The sequence below is a fragment of the Bison bison genome, unplaced genomic scaffold, assembly GCF_000754665.1.
Source record: "Bison bison bison isolate TAMUID 2011002044 unplaced genomic scaffold, Bison_UMD1.0 scf7180017864244, whole genome shotgun sequence".
NCBI lineage: Eukaryota > Metazoa > Chordata > Mammalia > Artiodactyla > Bovidae > Bison > Bison bison.
The window spans coordinates 2,880,139-2,894,219 of record NW_011494816.1 but is presented as its reverse complement, the minus strand read 5'-3'; the positions used below and the strand labels follow the sequence as shown (position 1 = coordinate 2,894,219).

At 41.0% G+C, this 14,081-nt stretch overlaps 1 protein-coding gene across 1 annotated transcript in view; it reads left to right on the top strand.

The window, feature by feature from the left end:
• The window catches only part of ZYG11A (zyg-11 family member A, cell cycle regulator), a 65,197-nt gene that overhangs the window by 43,418 nt on the left and 7,698 nt on the right, over positions 1 to 14,081 (top strand). The window contains exons 4-10 of the mRNA XM_010847166.1: positions 1,668 to 1,808; positions 5,205 to 5,381; positions 7,883 to 7,947; positions 8,477 to 8,576; positions 8,670 to 8,723; positions 13,364 to 13,525; positions 13,601 to 13,645. Of these exons, the coding sequence (XP_010845468.1) occupies positions 1,668 to 1,808; positions 5,205 to 5,381; positions 7,883 to 7,947; positions 8,477 to 8,576; positions 8,670 to 8,723; positions 13,364 to 13,525; positions 13,601 to 13,645 (744 nt within the window). The remainder of the gene's footprint in view (positions 1 to 1,667; positions 1,809 to 5,204; positions 5,382 to 7,882; positions 7,948 to 8,476; positions 8,577 to 8,669; positions 8,724 to 13,363; positions 13,526 to 13,600; positions 13,646 to 14,081) is intronic.

Below are 14,081 nucleotides of genomic sequence, written 5' to 3'. Positions count from 1 at the left end.
TTTCCATATCAGCACTCAATCTTAGATCCTTTTAACTTCTTTCTTTTAAAATTTCTTTATCTTATTTGTTTCTTGCATTTCTTCTCCTTATTAAATTTTAGTCAATTCTATTATTCTTTGGATACTTTGTACTTAGTTTTTATGTTTGATATGACTTGATCTTTTCTTTTCTTGAGTTTAATCATCCCTGTTTCATCTTTTTGTTGAATGTATTTTTTTCACATCCAATAATCCTTATTAAGAACATTTACTTCAGTTTAAAGTGGTATGTTACAGATTTGTTTTTGATTTTCGAGAAGAATTTTTCTTAGCTGAAGTGTGTAGTTTTGCTTCAGTGTATAAAGCTGTTACAGGTCTTAGTTGTGGCACATGCAGTCTCTGAGGCATGTGGGATCTTTAGTTGTGGCTCTAATTCCCTGACCAGGGATTGATCCCCGGCCCCCTTCATTGGGAGTGTGGAGTCTTAGCCATTGGACCACCAAGGAAGTCCCTAGATTTGCTTTTTAAAAAAATTCTTACAGTAGCTTTATATGGAACTGGTTTGAATCTTTTTATTTCTTTGCATTTAATTGACCGGTGTCCTAATTCAAAAGCATTCTTCTGTCATTTTAGTGATGTGATGTTTCTTCAATGAATGTTGTTACTGCTGATCATGGTGGAGTTGTTTTTCTTTTCATTTTTGTGAAATCCTGAATTTTACCCCCTTTTTTTTCTTTTTCTTCACTTCCCAGTAATGCTGAAAACTAGATAAAATCTAGTTTTATATTTTTAAATAAATGTTTAAATAAATAAACATTTATTTTTCATTTACGGTTTGGGTAAGGTTACCATTATTCTCCAGACCCAAAGTCTATATACAGACTTCTGGAAGTTATTACTTTAGTGGTGGTGGTTGTTCAGTTGCCTAGTTGTGTCTAACTCTTTGCAGCCCAATCAGCTGTGGCACACTAGGTCTTCCCGTCCCTCACCATTCCATCTCCTGAAGTTTGCCCAAGTTCCTGTTCACTGCATCAGTGATGTCATCCAGCCATCTTATCTTCTGACACCCTCTTCTCCTTCTGCCCTCAGTCTTTCCCATCATCAGGGACTTTTTCAGTAAGTTGGCTGTTTTCATCAGATGACCAAAATACTGGAGCCTCAGCTTCAGTATCAGTCCTTCCAACGTGTATTCAGGGTTGTACTTGAGTTGGTAGCAAAGAAGAATTATCTTAATATTAATGAACTAATTAATTAGTTCTATAAAAGTTCAACTCCTTTTTCATCTTAGTTATTTTATCTTTTTTTTTCCCCTATCTTTTTTTTGTCTATTTTATATGAGTACTTAGAGAACACACGTTCATGGTTATTGGTTGTTTAAGCATTTACATGCTATGCATTATTCAGTCAAGGTCTCTACTGTAACAGCTGTAGGGAGATAGTATTTGAGTCTGTCTCCACTGCTTAATTAGTTTGTTATATTTAGCAATGTACATCACCTCTCTGGAGCCACCATGTAAAAATGAGGTTGAGGAGAACATTTACCTACTAGAATTACTGAATGAGATCAACATTGTAAAGCTCTTGAAACATTTAAGTGAATATTCATTGTTTCAAACACTTGACACACTAAAAAAAGCCTTCCTTGTAGGTGAAAGGTGAAACCTGTTGGTAACATCCTTGTTTTCTAGGTTGCTGGAGGAGCAAATATAAGTCAGATTTCAGAAGCACTGAGCTGCTACAGGAATAGATCATGTTTTATGAAGGAAGCCCTCTACAGGCTCTTCACAGAGACGTTTTCAACGCAAATAACCATGCCTGCTATTTTAAAGGTAACTACAACTCAGAAATGTAATTTTTAAAACTACTTATTACTTGATTCAATTAAAGTTGTTTAAAATTTGGAAAACTCAGCAGTGGCCACAGGACTGGAAAAGGTCAGTTTTCACTCCAATCCCTAAAAAGGTAATGCCAAAGAATGTTCAAACTATTGCACAATTGCACTCATCTCACACACTAGTAAAGTAATGCTCAAAATTCTCCAAGCCAGGCTTCAGCAGTACATGAACCGTGAACTTCCAGATGTTCAGTCTGGTTTTAGAAAAGGCAGAGGAACCAGAGATCCAATTGCCAACACCCGCTAGATCATCAAAAAAGCAAGAGAGTTCCAGAAAAACATCTATTTCTGCTTTATTGACTATGCCAAAGCCTTTGACTGTGTGGATCACAATAAACTGTGGAAACTTCTGAAAGAGATGGGAATACCAGACCACCTGACCTGCCTCTTGAGAAATCTGTATGCAGGTCAAGAAGCAACAGTTAGAACTGGACATGGAACAATAGACTGGTTCCAAGTAGGAAAAGGAGTATGTCAAGGCTGTATATTGTCACCCTGCCTATTTAACTTATATGCAGAGTACATCATGAGAAACACTGGGCTGGAAGAAGCACAAGCTGGAATCAAGATTGCTGGGAGAAATATCAATAACCTCAGATATGCAGATGATACCACCCTTATGGCAGAAAGTAAAGAGGAACTAAAGAGCCTCTTGATGAAAGTGAAAGAGAAGAGTGAAAAAGTTGGCTTAAAGCTCAACATTCAGAAAACGAAAATCATGGCATCCGGTCCCATAACTTCATAGCAAATAGATGGAGAAACAGTGAAAGACTTTATTTTTCTGGGCTCCAAAATCAGTGCAGATGGTGACTGTAGCCATGAAATTAAAAGACGCTTATTCCTTGGAAGGAAAGCTATGACCAACCTAGACAGCATATTAAAAAGCAGAGACATTACTTTGCCAACAAAGGTCTGTCTAGTCAAGGCTATGGTTTTACCAGTAGTCATGTATGCGTGTGAGAGTTGGACTATAAAGAAAGCTGAGCACCAAAGAATTGATGCTTTTGAACTGTGGTGTTGGAGAAGACTCTTGAGAGTCCCTTGGACTGCAAGGAGATCCAACCAGTCCATCCTAGAGATCAGTCCTGAGTGTTCATTGGAAGGACTGATGTTGAAGGTGAAACTCCAAAACTTTGGCCACCTAATATGAATAGCTGACTAATTTGAAAAGACCCTGATGCTGGGAAAGATTGAGGGCAGGAAGAGAAGGGAATAACAAAGGATGAGATGGTTGGATGGCATCACTGACTCAATGGACATGAGTTTGACTAAACTCTGGGAGTTGGTGATGGACAGGGAGGCCTGGCATGCTGCAGTCCATGGGGTCACAAAGAGTTGGACATGACTGAGGGACTGAACTGAACTAACTGAACTGATTAAACACATCGAATACAGTTACTTAATATGCCTTATTCTATTGTGAGTCACAGTGCCCACACAGTGGGGAAAAAAAAAAAGCAGTGTTAGGCTTAAACTGCCAGATCATCCCATGTTTTGAGCATCTTAATCAATCTCAATTGTTCAGATTTTTGAATTTGATCTGAGCATGGGATGATAGAACCATTGCCTAAAGCAGGACTTAATCTGAAAACATGAATTCACTTTGTATAAACATTTTTATTTATTCCTTTACTCTTTAAAATCTAAGATAGTAGTTTTTTTTCCAAAAATAGCAACCACAATATCCCTATAAGAATAGCACAAAATAGCAGTAATTGAAGGTAATTAATTCTAGCATTTAAAGTATTGTGAATAAAGTAAAGTTACCAATATTGATAGGGTCAGACTTTGCTTTCCTTTACAGAAGGATGAATTTGTTTTAAATGTAATTGGAAGAATTATGTGGTTTGAGAAAGAAAACTTCTATTATTTAAACTTAAGTATAAATTGAAGTCCTAAAATTATTGTTTTTATTATTTGTAATTTCTGCAGTTCCATAAAAATAGGCTATTTTTATGACTGTTTTTAGGCTATTTGTGTACCATGGAGAATTAGATTTACTCATAACTTAAAAACAATACCGTATAAAGGGAAAAACTCTGGATCTTTGTTTCCCATCTGTAAGGAGAAAAATTGAATTAGATATTCTAAAAGTCCTTTTCATATCTATGTGAGATTTTGTGGGTTTTTTTTTAATTGAAAATCATGTTTGTTTTACTTTCTATGTATTTATATTGCAGATGATGGCAATTACTTGAAATCCTAAGAGCAGTTTACAATATAGAAAAAAACAGTTTCCATAGAAGCAGAGTATACTGGCTCTGAGTTTATGTAGGTGTCAAAGTAAGGGGTCTGGTCTTTCGTTGGTTCATAATCTCAGGGCTCATTTGTATATCAGCAGACTGGTCTCTGAGGAGGGGAGGGATCATTATCCCTATTTGAGAGACAAAACAGATCATGTTGTCCCTGAATGTTGGAGCAGGTATGGTATACACTTGGTATAACACCTTCAGTTTAAATTTATTTCTAGGTCTACACAATATGTCTTCTATTAATAGTTACCTTTCTAATGTTAGGTTTTTTGTTTGTTTTGTGGCCATGCCTCATGGCCTGTGGGATCTCAGTTCTCCAACCAGGAATTGAACCTGGGCCACGGCAGTGAAAACACAGAATCCTAACCACTAGTCCACCAGGCAACTCCCTAATGTTAGGTTTATCACTTTTCAAATTCAAATTTCTTCCTGCTCTTTTGATGGATTCATCCCATCTTTTTGTCCACTTTGTGTTTTTCTTTATCACGTTTCCCTTCCCTCGTAATTCCCTTTCCATTCCACCCCCACCTCCATTTCCTATCCAGATCCTATCTGAGACCCTGCCTAAATGTGTTCTCTGAATGAAACTTTTGACTTCCATACCAGAGATGATTGCTTGCTGTATGACCACCTTAGGCAACACTTTATTTATACCTCTTTTGTGGTGCTTTTTTTCCAATTTCATCTTTTGACATCTCTTACAATGTTATTTGTTTATATACCCTATTTCTTTCATAAGGCTTTATGCTAAGGAGTAGGATATAAGTGATTCCTGTTTATTTCCCCTGTAGTGCTTATCATAATGCCTTGGAGGGACTGAGGCTCTATAAATGATTGTGAAATCACAGATGAGGAAACAGGTCCAGAGGAAGGAAGTGAGTTACCTAAAGTCACACAGCAAATTATTGACTGTGTTTGGGTTAGAAGGTATTGCTGGTGTCCTAAAAAATAAATGGTGAGGATGGGGAAAAATCTATTACTATTTGTCCTGATAAACAAGTATTTTTGATAACACAGAAATAAGACTGTGTAAAGAATGCTAATGTTGTCATATACCACTAAAATAAATTCATCTTCAGCTTGTGGCTGTAGGAATGAGGAGTCATCCATTGGATTTGCCAGTGCAGTTCACAGCCAGTGCTTGTGCCCTCAACTTAACACGCCAGGGCCTGGCCAGGGGCATGCCTGTTCGTCTGTTGTCAGAGGTTACCTGTCTACTTTTCAAGGCTTTGAAAACTTTCCCCCATTACCAGCAGGTAATTTGATTTTAATATTTGACTGTGCTTCTTACTTGAGGACAAATACATGAAAAATATGTTTTATTTAGTTCTGATTTTTCATCCTGAGAGAGAGAAGGAGGGAGGGGAGGGAGGGGGGAAAACAAATGCATGATTACTGTAGAAAAAACAAGAAATATAGATAAGTAATATGGTTTAAAAATGTTGCATTTATCAGAAAACAGCTACCCAGAAACATCTACTGTTAACACTTTGGTACATCCTATAGGCTTAGCAACATGTGTGCAAATTAAATTGAATTGAGTCATAGATCTAAATATAAAAGCTAAGTCATAGGTCTAAATATAAAAGCCATAAAACTAGAATAAAACATCAGAGTAGGCAACGTTTTCTTAGGATACAAAAAGCACACTTCATAAAAGAAAAATAATAAATTAGAATTCATCAAATTAGAAGCTTCTGCCCAAATACACACAGAGACATTAAAAAATGAAAAGATAATCCAGGACTGAGAAAAATGTCCATTACATATATATGACAGAGGACTTTTATCCAGAATGTAAAGAACTATTAAATAGGTAACACAAGATAAACAAACCAATTTTTTAACAAGGCAGAAGGCTTGAACAGACACTCCATGAAAGAAGATAGTGCAGGTGACAAATGAGCACTTGAAAAGATGCTCAGTATCTTTATCTATCAGGGAAATGCGAATTAAAAGCACATTTAGATACCACTGCACACTTAGGTGGGCTTCCTGGGTGGCACTAGTGGTAAGGAACCTGCCTACCAGTGCAGGAGATGCAAGAGACACGGGTTTAATCCCTGGGTCTGGAAGATCCTCTGGAGTAGAAAATGACACCCCACTCCAGTATACTTGCCTGGAAAATCCCATGGACAGAGGAGCCTGGCAGGCTACAATCCATGGGGCTGCAAAGAGTTGGACATGACTGAGTACACACCACAGCCTCACAGCATAGATAGCCTCATAGATAACACTGCACACCCCCTAGATTGGTTGAAATTTAAAAAGTGACAGTATCAGGTGTTGACAAAAGTGTACAGAAACTGAAATTCTCATATGCTGATGTTAAGAATGAAAAATGATAAAACCAATCCAACAGTCTGGTAATTTCTTTGAAAGTTAGAGATATACCTTTCATACTACACAGTTATTTCACTCGGAGAAATGAAATTATGTAGCCATATGATGGCATACACAAATGCCCATAATGTCTTTATTCATTATCCTCCCAAACCGAAAACTTAATGTGTAGCAACAGGTGAATAGATAAACCAATAATGGTATATTCATATAAGGAAATACTACTTGGTGATAAAAAGAAGTGAAGTACTGATACATGCCACGTGGATGAATCTCAAAAAACATTCTATGCTGAGCAAAATAAGCTAGACATGATAAAATAGATACTGTATGACTTTATGTGAAATCTTAGAAAAGACTAATTAATGACAGTATGATTTTCTGGGGTTGAAATTTGCAAGTTGGGAATGGAGTGGAAAGTGTCACAGTGGAACTTTTCAGGGTAATGGAAGTATTTTTTATGTTGATTGTGGTGGTGGGTAAAGTTATACATAATATTTATAAATGTGTCAGATCTGATTGAAATGTATACTTAAAGTTAAAATGGGAATCAGTCTATTAAAATTACAGTAACATGATCTTTCCTCACTTAAAAGAAATCTGTATTTCCACTTTTTCTTGAAAAATTGGATGATCCTTCTCAATTCAGTCTGAATTCCTACATGGCCATCATTAGTTGGAGCTGATTAATAACTGCCACCATAAAAGGGCCTGAATTGTCCAGTTTGCCATAATTCCTCCCGCTGCCCTGTTGTTTTGCATTCTGCCGTCTTCATTTGTTTATGTTACTGCCTAGTTCCTGTTGGCATTTCAGGTTTGCTCCCCCTGCTTAATACACTATGCTGCTGTCACGGCAGTACATGCCACTGGCCTACTCATGGTCTTTCAAAGAGATGTTACAATTTTTTATTCCTATAGCTTTCCTAGAAGTCCTTTTCTCTCTCCTAGTTCAGTTCCTACTAGTCGTAGATAGAAAGTAGAAGCTGTGTCACAGAGTTAGTTATGAGATCTGGTTCAGACATTGTCATTCATTAGCTGGGCCAGGCTTCTAGGAATTGGTTTAGATTGACGCACAGGCAGGCAGCTTCCCACATAGATCCTTCTAGGGTTCAGGGGGAACGGAGACTCCCTCTCTGCCAGAAAGGAGGAAGATTACTCTTTGGGCAAAGGTAAATGTTTAGAGTTTAATAGTAAGATTGATACCAGAAACTATATAAACCAACTATACTTCAGTAAAAAATAAATTTAAAAAACTATAAAAAAAAAAATAGTAAGATTGAATGAAGAACTTGGAAAGGACCAGGTATGTAGTGGGCGTTCAATAAGAAAAGCTTAGAAGCTTCGAAATGCTTAGAACCTTTGTTTAGAATGGGTGTACATTTGCTCATAATTATTTTTCTTTATTCCCTTAAAGTTACAGAAGAACTGTCTTCTCTCCTTAACCAATTCCAGGATTCTTATGGATGTTCCATTCGACAGGCAAGTGTAAAATTAGGTGATCTAATTTTGGGGTACTGACCAGTATTATTCTGAGCTTTGTTGTCTTTTGGTTATTAGCCTAGCAGGGGTCTGACTGAGGCTGCGATAAAGCGTTTGGGGAGAATGTTCTGTTCAGAAGTACTGTAGTTATAAATGTTGTCTCACAAAGTGTGAGTCCATTTCAGGGCAGTGAGTGATAACATAGGTGCTAGAGGGTTAAATATCGAATCAGGTTCTAGCTCTTCCATTATCCTTATGCATGTCAGATCTTCCTGGATCAGGGATCAAACCTGTGTCTTCTGCATTGGCAGGTGGATTCTTTACCACTGAGCCACCAGGGAAGCCTTTCTCTACCTTTTTGCATACTCTTTTCTTCTCTTCTTTTTGCCAAACACTCTTGGTTTTCATAGCTGAGTCTTTATAAGTCCACAAGTATTTTTAAACAGGATTTGCTGGGGAGGCTGAGTGATTTCTTAACTTCTCATGTATAGTTTACCACGTTTATTGTGAGAAAAATACTGTTTTTTAGGTTCGATGCTGCCAAGTTTGTTATGAGATGGCTTGGTAAGCATGAAAGTCCCAAGATGCAAGCCATGGCAGTGAGCATAACCTCTATTCTAGCCCTGCAGGTATGTGGTTGCTAAATGCAGACCTCTTTCTCTAGTCATAGCGGAGCAGTGATAGAATTTGAAACATTTTACTTTCTGCTTTTTTGTTTCTAGCTCTCACCTGAGCAAATTGCACAACTCAAAGAGGAGGTTTTCATGGCAGTTAAGGTAGGTTGTCACTTTTAGAACTTTTCAATAAAAGTAACAGTTTAAAAAATTAAGAACAGTTTAAAAGTATTATAAAATGAACAGTCTGTGGGACCTGCTACCCAGAAGAAGCTATTCTCTACTCTTCAATAGCTGTTTCTTCTGGTATTTACCTCCATATTTCTAAATGAAATGCTTATAACTGCAGCTGTTTTTTGTTTTGGCTGTGCTGCCTTCGTTGCACTGTGAGCATTCTCTAGTTGCGGCATGTGCTGTGGGGGTTTTCTTGTTATGGATCTCAGCCTCAGGAATTGTGGCATTTGGGCTCTAGAGCACTTGGGTTCTCTAGTTGCAGTGTGCAGGCTTAGTTTTTCCATGGCATGTGAGATCTTAGTGTACTCACAGCTCTCCACCACTACCAGAGATTGGATCCATGTCCCCTGCATTGGAAGGTGGATTCGTAAGCACTGTACCACCAAGGAAGTACTACAGTTTATTGATTTATCAATTTTAGATGTTACCTCCTGATTCTGCTGCTGTCAGTTCAGTTCAGTTCAGTCGCTCAGTTGTGTCCAACTCTGTGACCCCATGGACTGCAATACTCCAGGCTCCTTGTCCATCACCAACACCTGGAGCTTACTCAGATTCATGTCCATCAAGTCAGTGATGCCATCCAACCATCTAATCCTCTGTCACCCCCTTCTCTTCCTGCCTTCCATCTTCCCAGCATCAGCATCTTTTCCAGTGAGTCAGTTCTTCGCATCAGGTAGCCAAAGTATTGGAGTTTCAGCTTCAGCATTAGTCCTTCCAATGCATATTCAGGACTGATTTCCTTTAGGATTGACTGGTTTGATCTCCTTGCAGTCCAAGGGACTCTAAAGAGTGTTCTCCAACACCACAGTTCAAAAGCATCAATTCTTCATGGTTAGTTGTTGCAGCCTTCTTGGTGTCAGATCCTTTGTTCTTGAGGTCAGGTCATGGTGAGGTAGCGAAGTTTCTTTAAAACTCCACCAACAAATGTTACTCTGTTTTATAAGAAAGGGCAAGGTCCCTAGGCAAAAATTTCACCCTCCAAGATCCAAGTCTAGCTATGAGGCGGGGGTCCCTGCAGGGGTCAGTTACCGTGCCACAAAGCATTGTCCAGCACCCAATCTGGGTTCTCTTGCCAGTGTCCAGGCCTGGCTGAAAAGGTGCATCTTAGTTGGCATCTCCCTCAGGGCCAGGTCTCCAGACCCTGCCCAGTTGGCATCTCTTAGGGAGCCAGGTGCCCTAGACCCAGCCATTCCTCAGCTCCTCAGGCTGTCCAAGTGGTAGGGGCTAGGTCCCACAAACTGCATCCTATACAGACTGCCACTGCTATTAGATCACAGAGGCAGGGATGGGGGAGAGGGCCATCACCTCAGGGCCTGGCTCTGCCAGTGTGTGGCCTTGGCAAGGGTTCTGTGTCTCTGTAGAACACAGGCCTCAGCCTGTTCTCTGGGCCCCCCACTGATGCACGGCTGGGTGAGCTGGAGGCTCCAGGGAGGAGGCAGAGATCCACCTCTTACCTCACTCTGCACAGGACGACCACCACTCTGCCTGCCATTGGTTGAATGGTCGCTCATTGGCAGTTGCTTGCTTGTAGGAGGGGCCTATTGCCCTGCCGACCAGTAACTGAGCAGGATCACTAAGGGTCACTCGCTGACAGTTGCTGAGTTTAGGGAGGGGCCCACTTCACCACCAACCGGTGCCTGAGCAACCTTTAATAGTCTTTTGGTAACCATAGTCTGGTAAGGGAGAAAGTGGGGGCTAATGGCTACAGCACTGGCTGCATGCTGAGGGCTGTGCACAGCCATGCTGTATTACACTTTCAGGTCTTGCAGCTTTATTTTTGTGGATTCTCTAGATATATTCTCTCTTGACTGTATAAAATATTTGAGGTGGAATTATAACAGAGTGCTGCCAAGCACAGATCTTAGCACGTGGCCATCACTGTGTACTATTACTGTACACCCTGTTACCAGCCATTGATTGGTGCTGCAGTGGGCCCTCCCACAAGCAGCCAACTGTCAATAAGTGACCATTATTGGTCCTGCTCAGCCATTGGTTGGCACCAGGTCCCTCCCACAGGCAACCAGCTGTCAATGAGTGACCATTAGTGGTCCTGCTCAACCATTGGTTTGCACCAGGCCCCTCCCACAAGCAACCAACTGTCAATGAGTGACTGTTAACGGGCCTATTCAGCAAACAGTCAGTGGAGTGGTGGTCATCGGGGAGAGTGAGGTAAAAGGTGGATTGGGGTCTTCTCCCTGGGGACCTCCAGCTTACCTGGCCTTGGGCCCTTGGGTAAGCTGGGAGGCTCAGGGAACAGGCTGGGGGCTGTGTCCTGCAGGGCTCCAGAACCCTCGCCAAGGCCACCTATTTGACTTTGCCCAGGCCTTGAGGCAGCGGTGAACCTCTCCCCTGTCTCTACCTCTTGACCTAATGGCAGTGGCAGTCAGCATAGGATGCAGTTGGCGGGACCTGGCCCCCACCATACAGGTGGCCTGAGGAGCCTGAAGGCCAGTTGGGCTCCTGGCTTCTCATTGATGATGGCTGGACAGGGTCTGGGGACATGGCCCTGAGGGAGTTGCCAACTGAGATCTGCTTCTTCAGCCAGGATCTGGACCTCAAAGGCTGAAGTTTTTGCCTAGGGACCTAGCCCTTTCTTGTTAGGACGGAGAATAATATTTGTTGGTGGAGATTTACAGAAACACCTTACCTCACCATGACCTGACCTCAAGAACAAAGGATCTGATACTAGGTCCCTTGTGGAAATGGCTGTCTCTTTCCTTTTACATGATAGTCTGGCATGTTTGAAAGAAAGCATAAATACTAGCTCAACTTTGATCTAGAAATATTCTAATATGAAATGGTATGTTGGAATCTGTTAGTTTTTTCAAGATGTTAGGACATACGATTATAATACTAGTGTTATCCTCTAGCCACAGTAACCTGCTCAGTGGCATAGAACAGACGGTTTTTCCTCTAGAATATCTCCCCACTCCCCTCCCCCCATTCCCTGTGTCCTCATTCCTTGCTTAGCTGCCTTATCCTCTTTTTATTCTGGTCTCAGTTTAGATAGTACCTTTGTATGTGTTATTGAGTGCAAGCACAAGTTTATTCTGTTTGCCACACAGCAGGCCAATCAGGAGATGAGTTGATGGAACAGAAAATAATTATTTTAATTAGATAACTAGCAGACCAAGAAGATGGCAGACTAGTGTCTCAGAAGCCATCTTGCCCCAGGGACCACCACTCCCCTGGTGGTCCAGTGGTTAAGAATCCGCCTTGCAGTGCAGAGGAAGTGGGTTCAGTCCCTGCTCAGGGAACTAAGATCCCACATGCTGTGGAGCAACTAAGCCAGCATACGGCAATCAGTGAGGCCTGGCACCACTTAGAAGGTCCTTGTGCCTCAAAGAGCCCTCATGGTGCAACAGAGGTCCTGCATGCAGCAACTAAGACTTGATATTGCCCAATAAATAAATATTAAGAAAATTATTTTTAAAAGAACCAAACCCATCTTACCCAATCGTAACTGAGATAAGATTTGGACTCCTTTTATATACAGGAGGGGAGAGGGGCTCACTTGGCACTGACCAGTGGCTGAGCAGGATCACTAATGGTCGCATGTTGACAGTTGCTTGCTTCAGGAGAGGGGCCCACGTTGTGCCAACTGATGGCTGAGCGGGGTTGCTATAGCTTGCCCCTGCCTTGCTGCCACAACACTCTGAGCAGAACAGTGCGACATCAGAAAGCGGCCAGGTCTGAAGAACTTCCAGATCACTCCAGCATGTTGTAACTCTGGTTGGGGCGAAGCACAAGGCGCACAAGCAGTGGAGACCACAGTGGCTACGTGGAGGCAGTTGACACGCCCATCCCTGGGATTGCTGTCTGAGGCAGGGGCACTGTGGGTTCAGCCCATACTGACTTCACTGGTCAGCTCGTGACTGATGAGGTGGCCCAGGTGCGAGTGTCCCCAGAGTGGAGCTCTAGCCTGCCCAGCTGTGCGGTGGGTAGGCGGCAGGCATGGACCAGGGGGTCTGTGTCGCTTCGTGCAGAGAGGTGCAGGGTGGTGCAGCAGCCCCTCCCTAGATGGCTGGTGCCAGGGATGGGGGAGGGAAGGGCCCATCACACTTTGGGAAGGCTGCTGTTACATTTGGAGGTTTCTCACACCTTTTCTAAAGAAAATTCTTAGGCTTTTAGGTGTTTCCTTCAGAGCATTTACCAAATCTTAAAATTCTTTTATTTAGTTGAGAAAAACCAATTATCTTTTTTTTTTAATCTGTCTCTCTTACCTGAATATGTGCCTGCCTTCCAAAAGGTGTTGACTAGATACTCTTAACACATGAATAATGGAATAGCTAATATGTACTTGATTATGAGGTTTATTAACAAGCATGACAAACTAGATTAAGTGATTATTAAAATTTAATATTTTTTTCTTTTGAACCTCACAAAAACCCTAGGAAATAGGGGTAACTCATTTTACAGAGAGAAGGTAGGAACCAAAGCTATTAAGTGGTCAAACTGGGTTTAGAACCTCGGTTTGATTCTAAAAACTTTTCTTAACCATTGCTTTCCTTATATTGGAAACATTTGAGTCAGTCACCAGCGTGTCTAACTCTCTTTTTCTTTTTTAGGAACTTCTAGCAATAGTAAAACAGAAGACTGCTGAGAATCTAGATGACGTCACCCTCTTGTTTACTTTGAAAGCACTTTGGAATCTTACAGAACAGTCTCCGGCTGTTTGTAGGCACTTTATTGAGAATCAAGGATTGGCGATCTTCATCCAAGTCTTGGAGGTGGGAAGACAGGATTGAGTTTATCTGTAAAGTTATTTTCTTCATGATACAATAACCTGTATATTCTTTTCACAGACTTTTTCAGAGACAGCAATACAAAGCAAAGTACTTGGTCTTTTGGTAAGGTGAATTGTTTTGAATTAATTGTAATTAATTAAACAATAAGAAAACTAACACTTATGTGTTACCTACTATGTGCTAGGCACTTTTGTAAGCAGTTTACATTAACTTGTTTGATCTTCACACCATCTCTATAAAGTAAATACCATTATATATGAGTCAGCTATTGCTGTAAACAAACTACAGCTTAAAACAGCATCCATTTTATTTACTTGTGAATCTGTGGGTCAGCAGTTTGAACTCAGCTCAGCTGTGCACTTCTGCTGGTCTTATGTGGTTACTCATGTCACTGCCGTCGTCCATCAGTGGCTGAGCTAGACCTAGGTGCTCCAGGATGATCTGACTCTGACCTCTGGCAGTTGGTGCAGGTTGTTAGCTGGGCCTGGTGTCTGTATGAGCTTCCTCACTTGGCGGTTTCAGGGCAGTGGTAGACAGC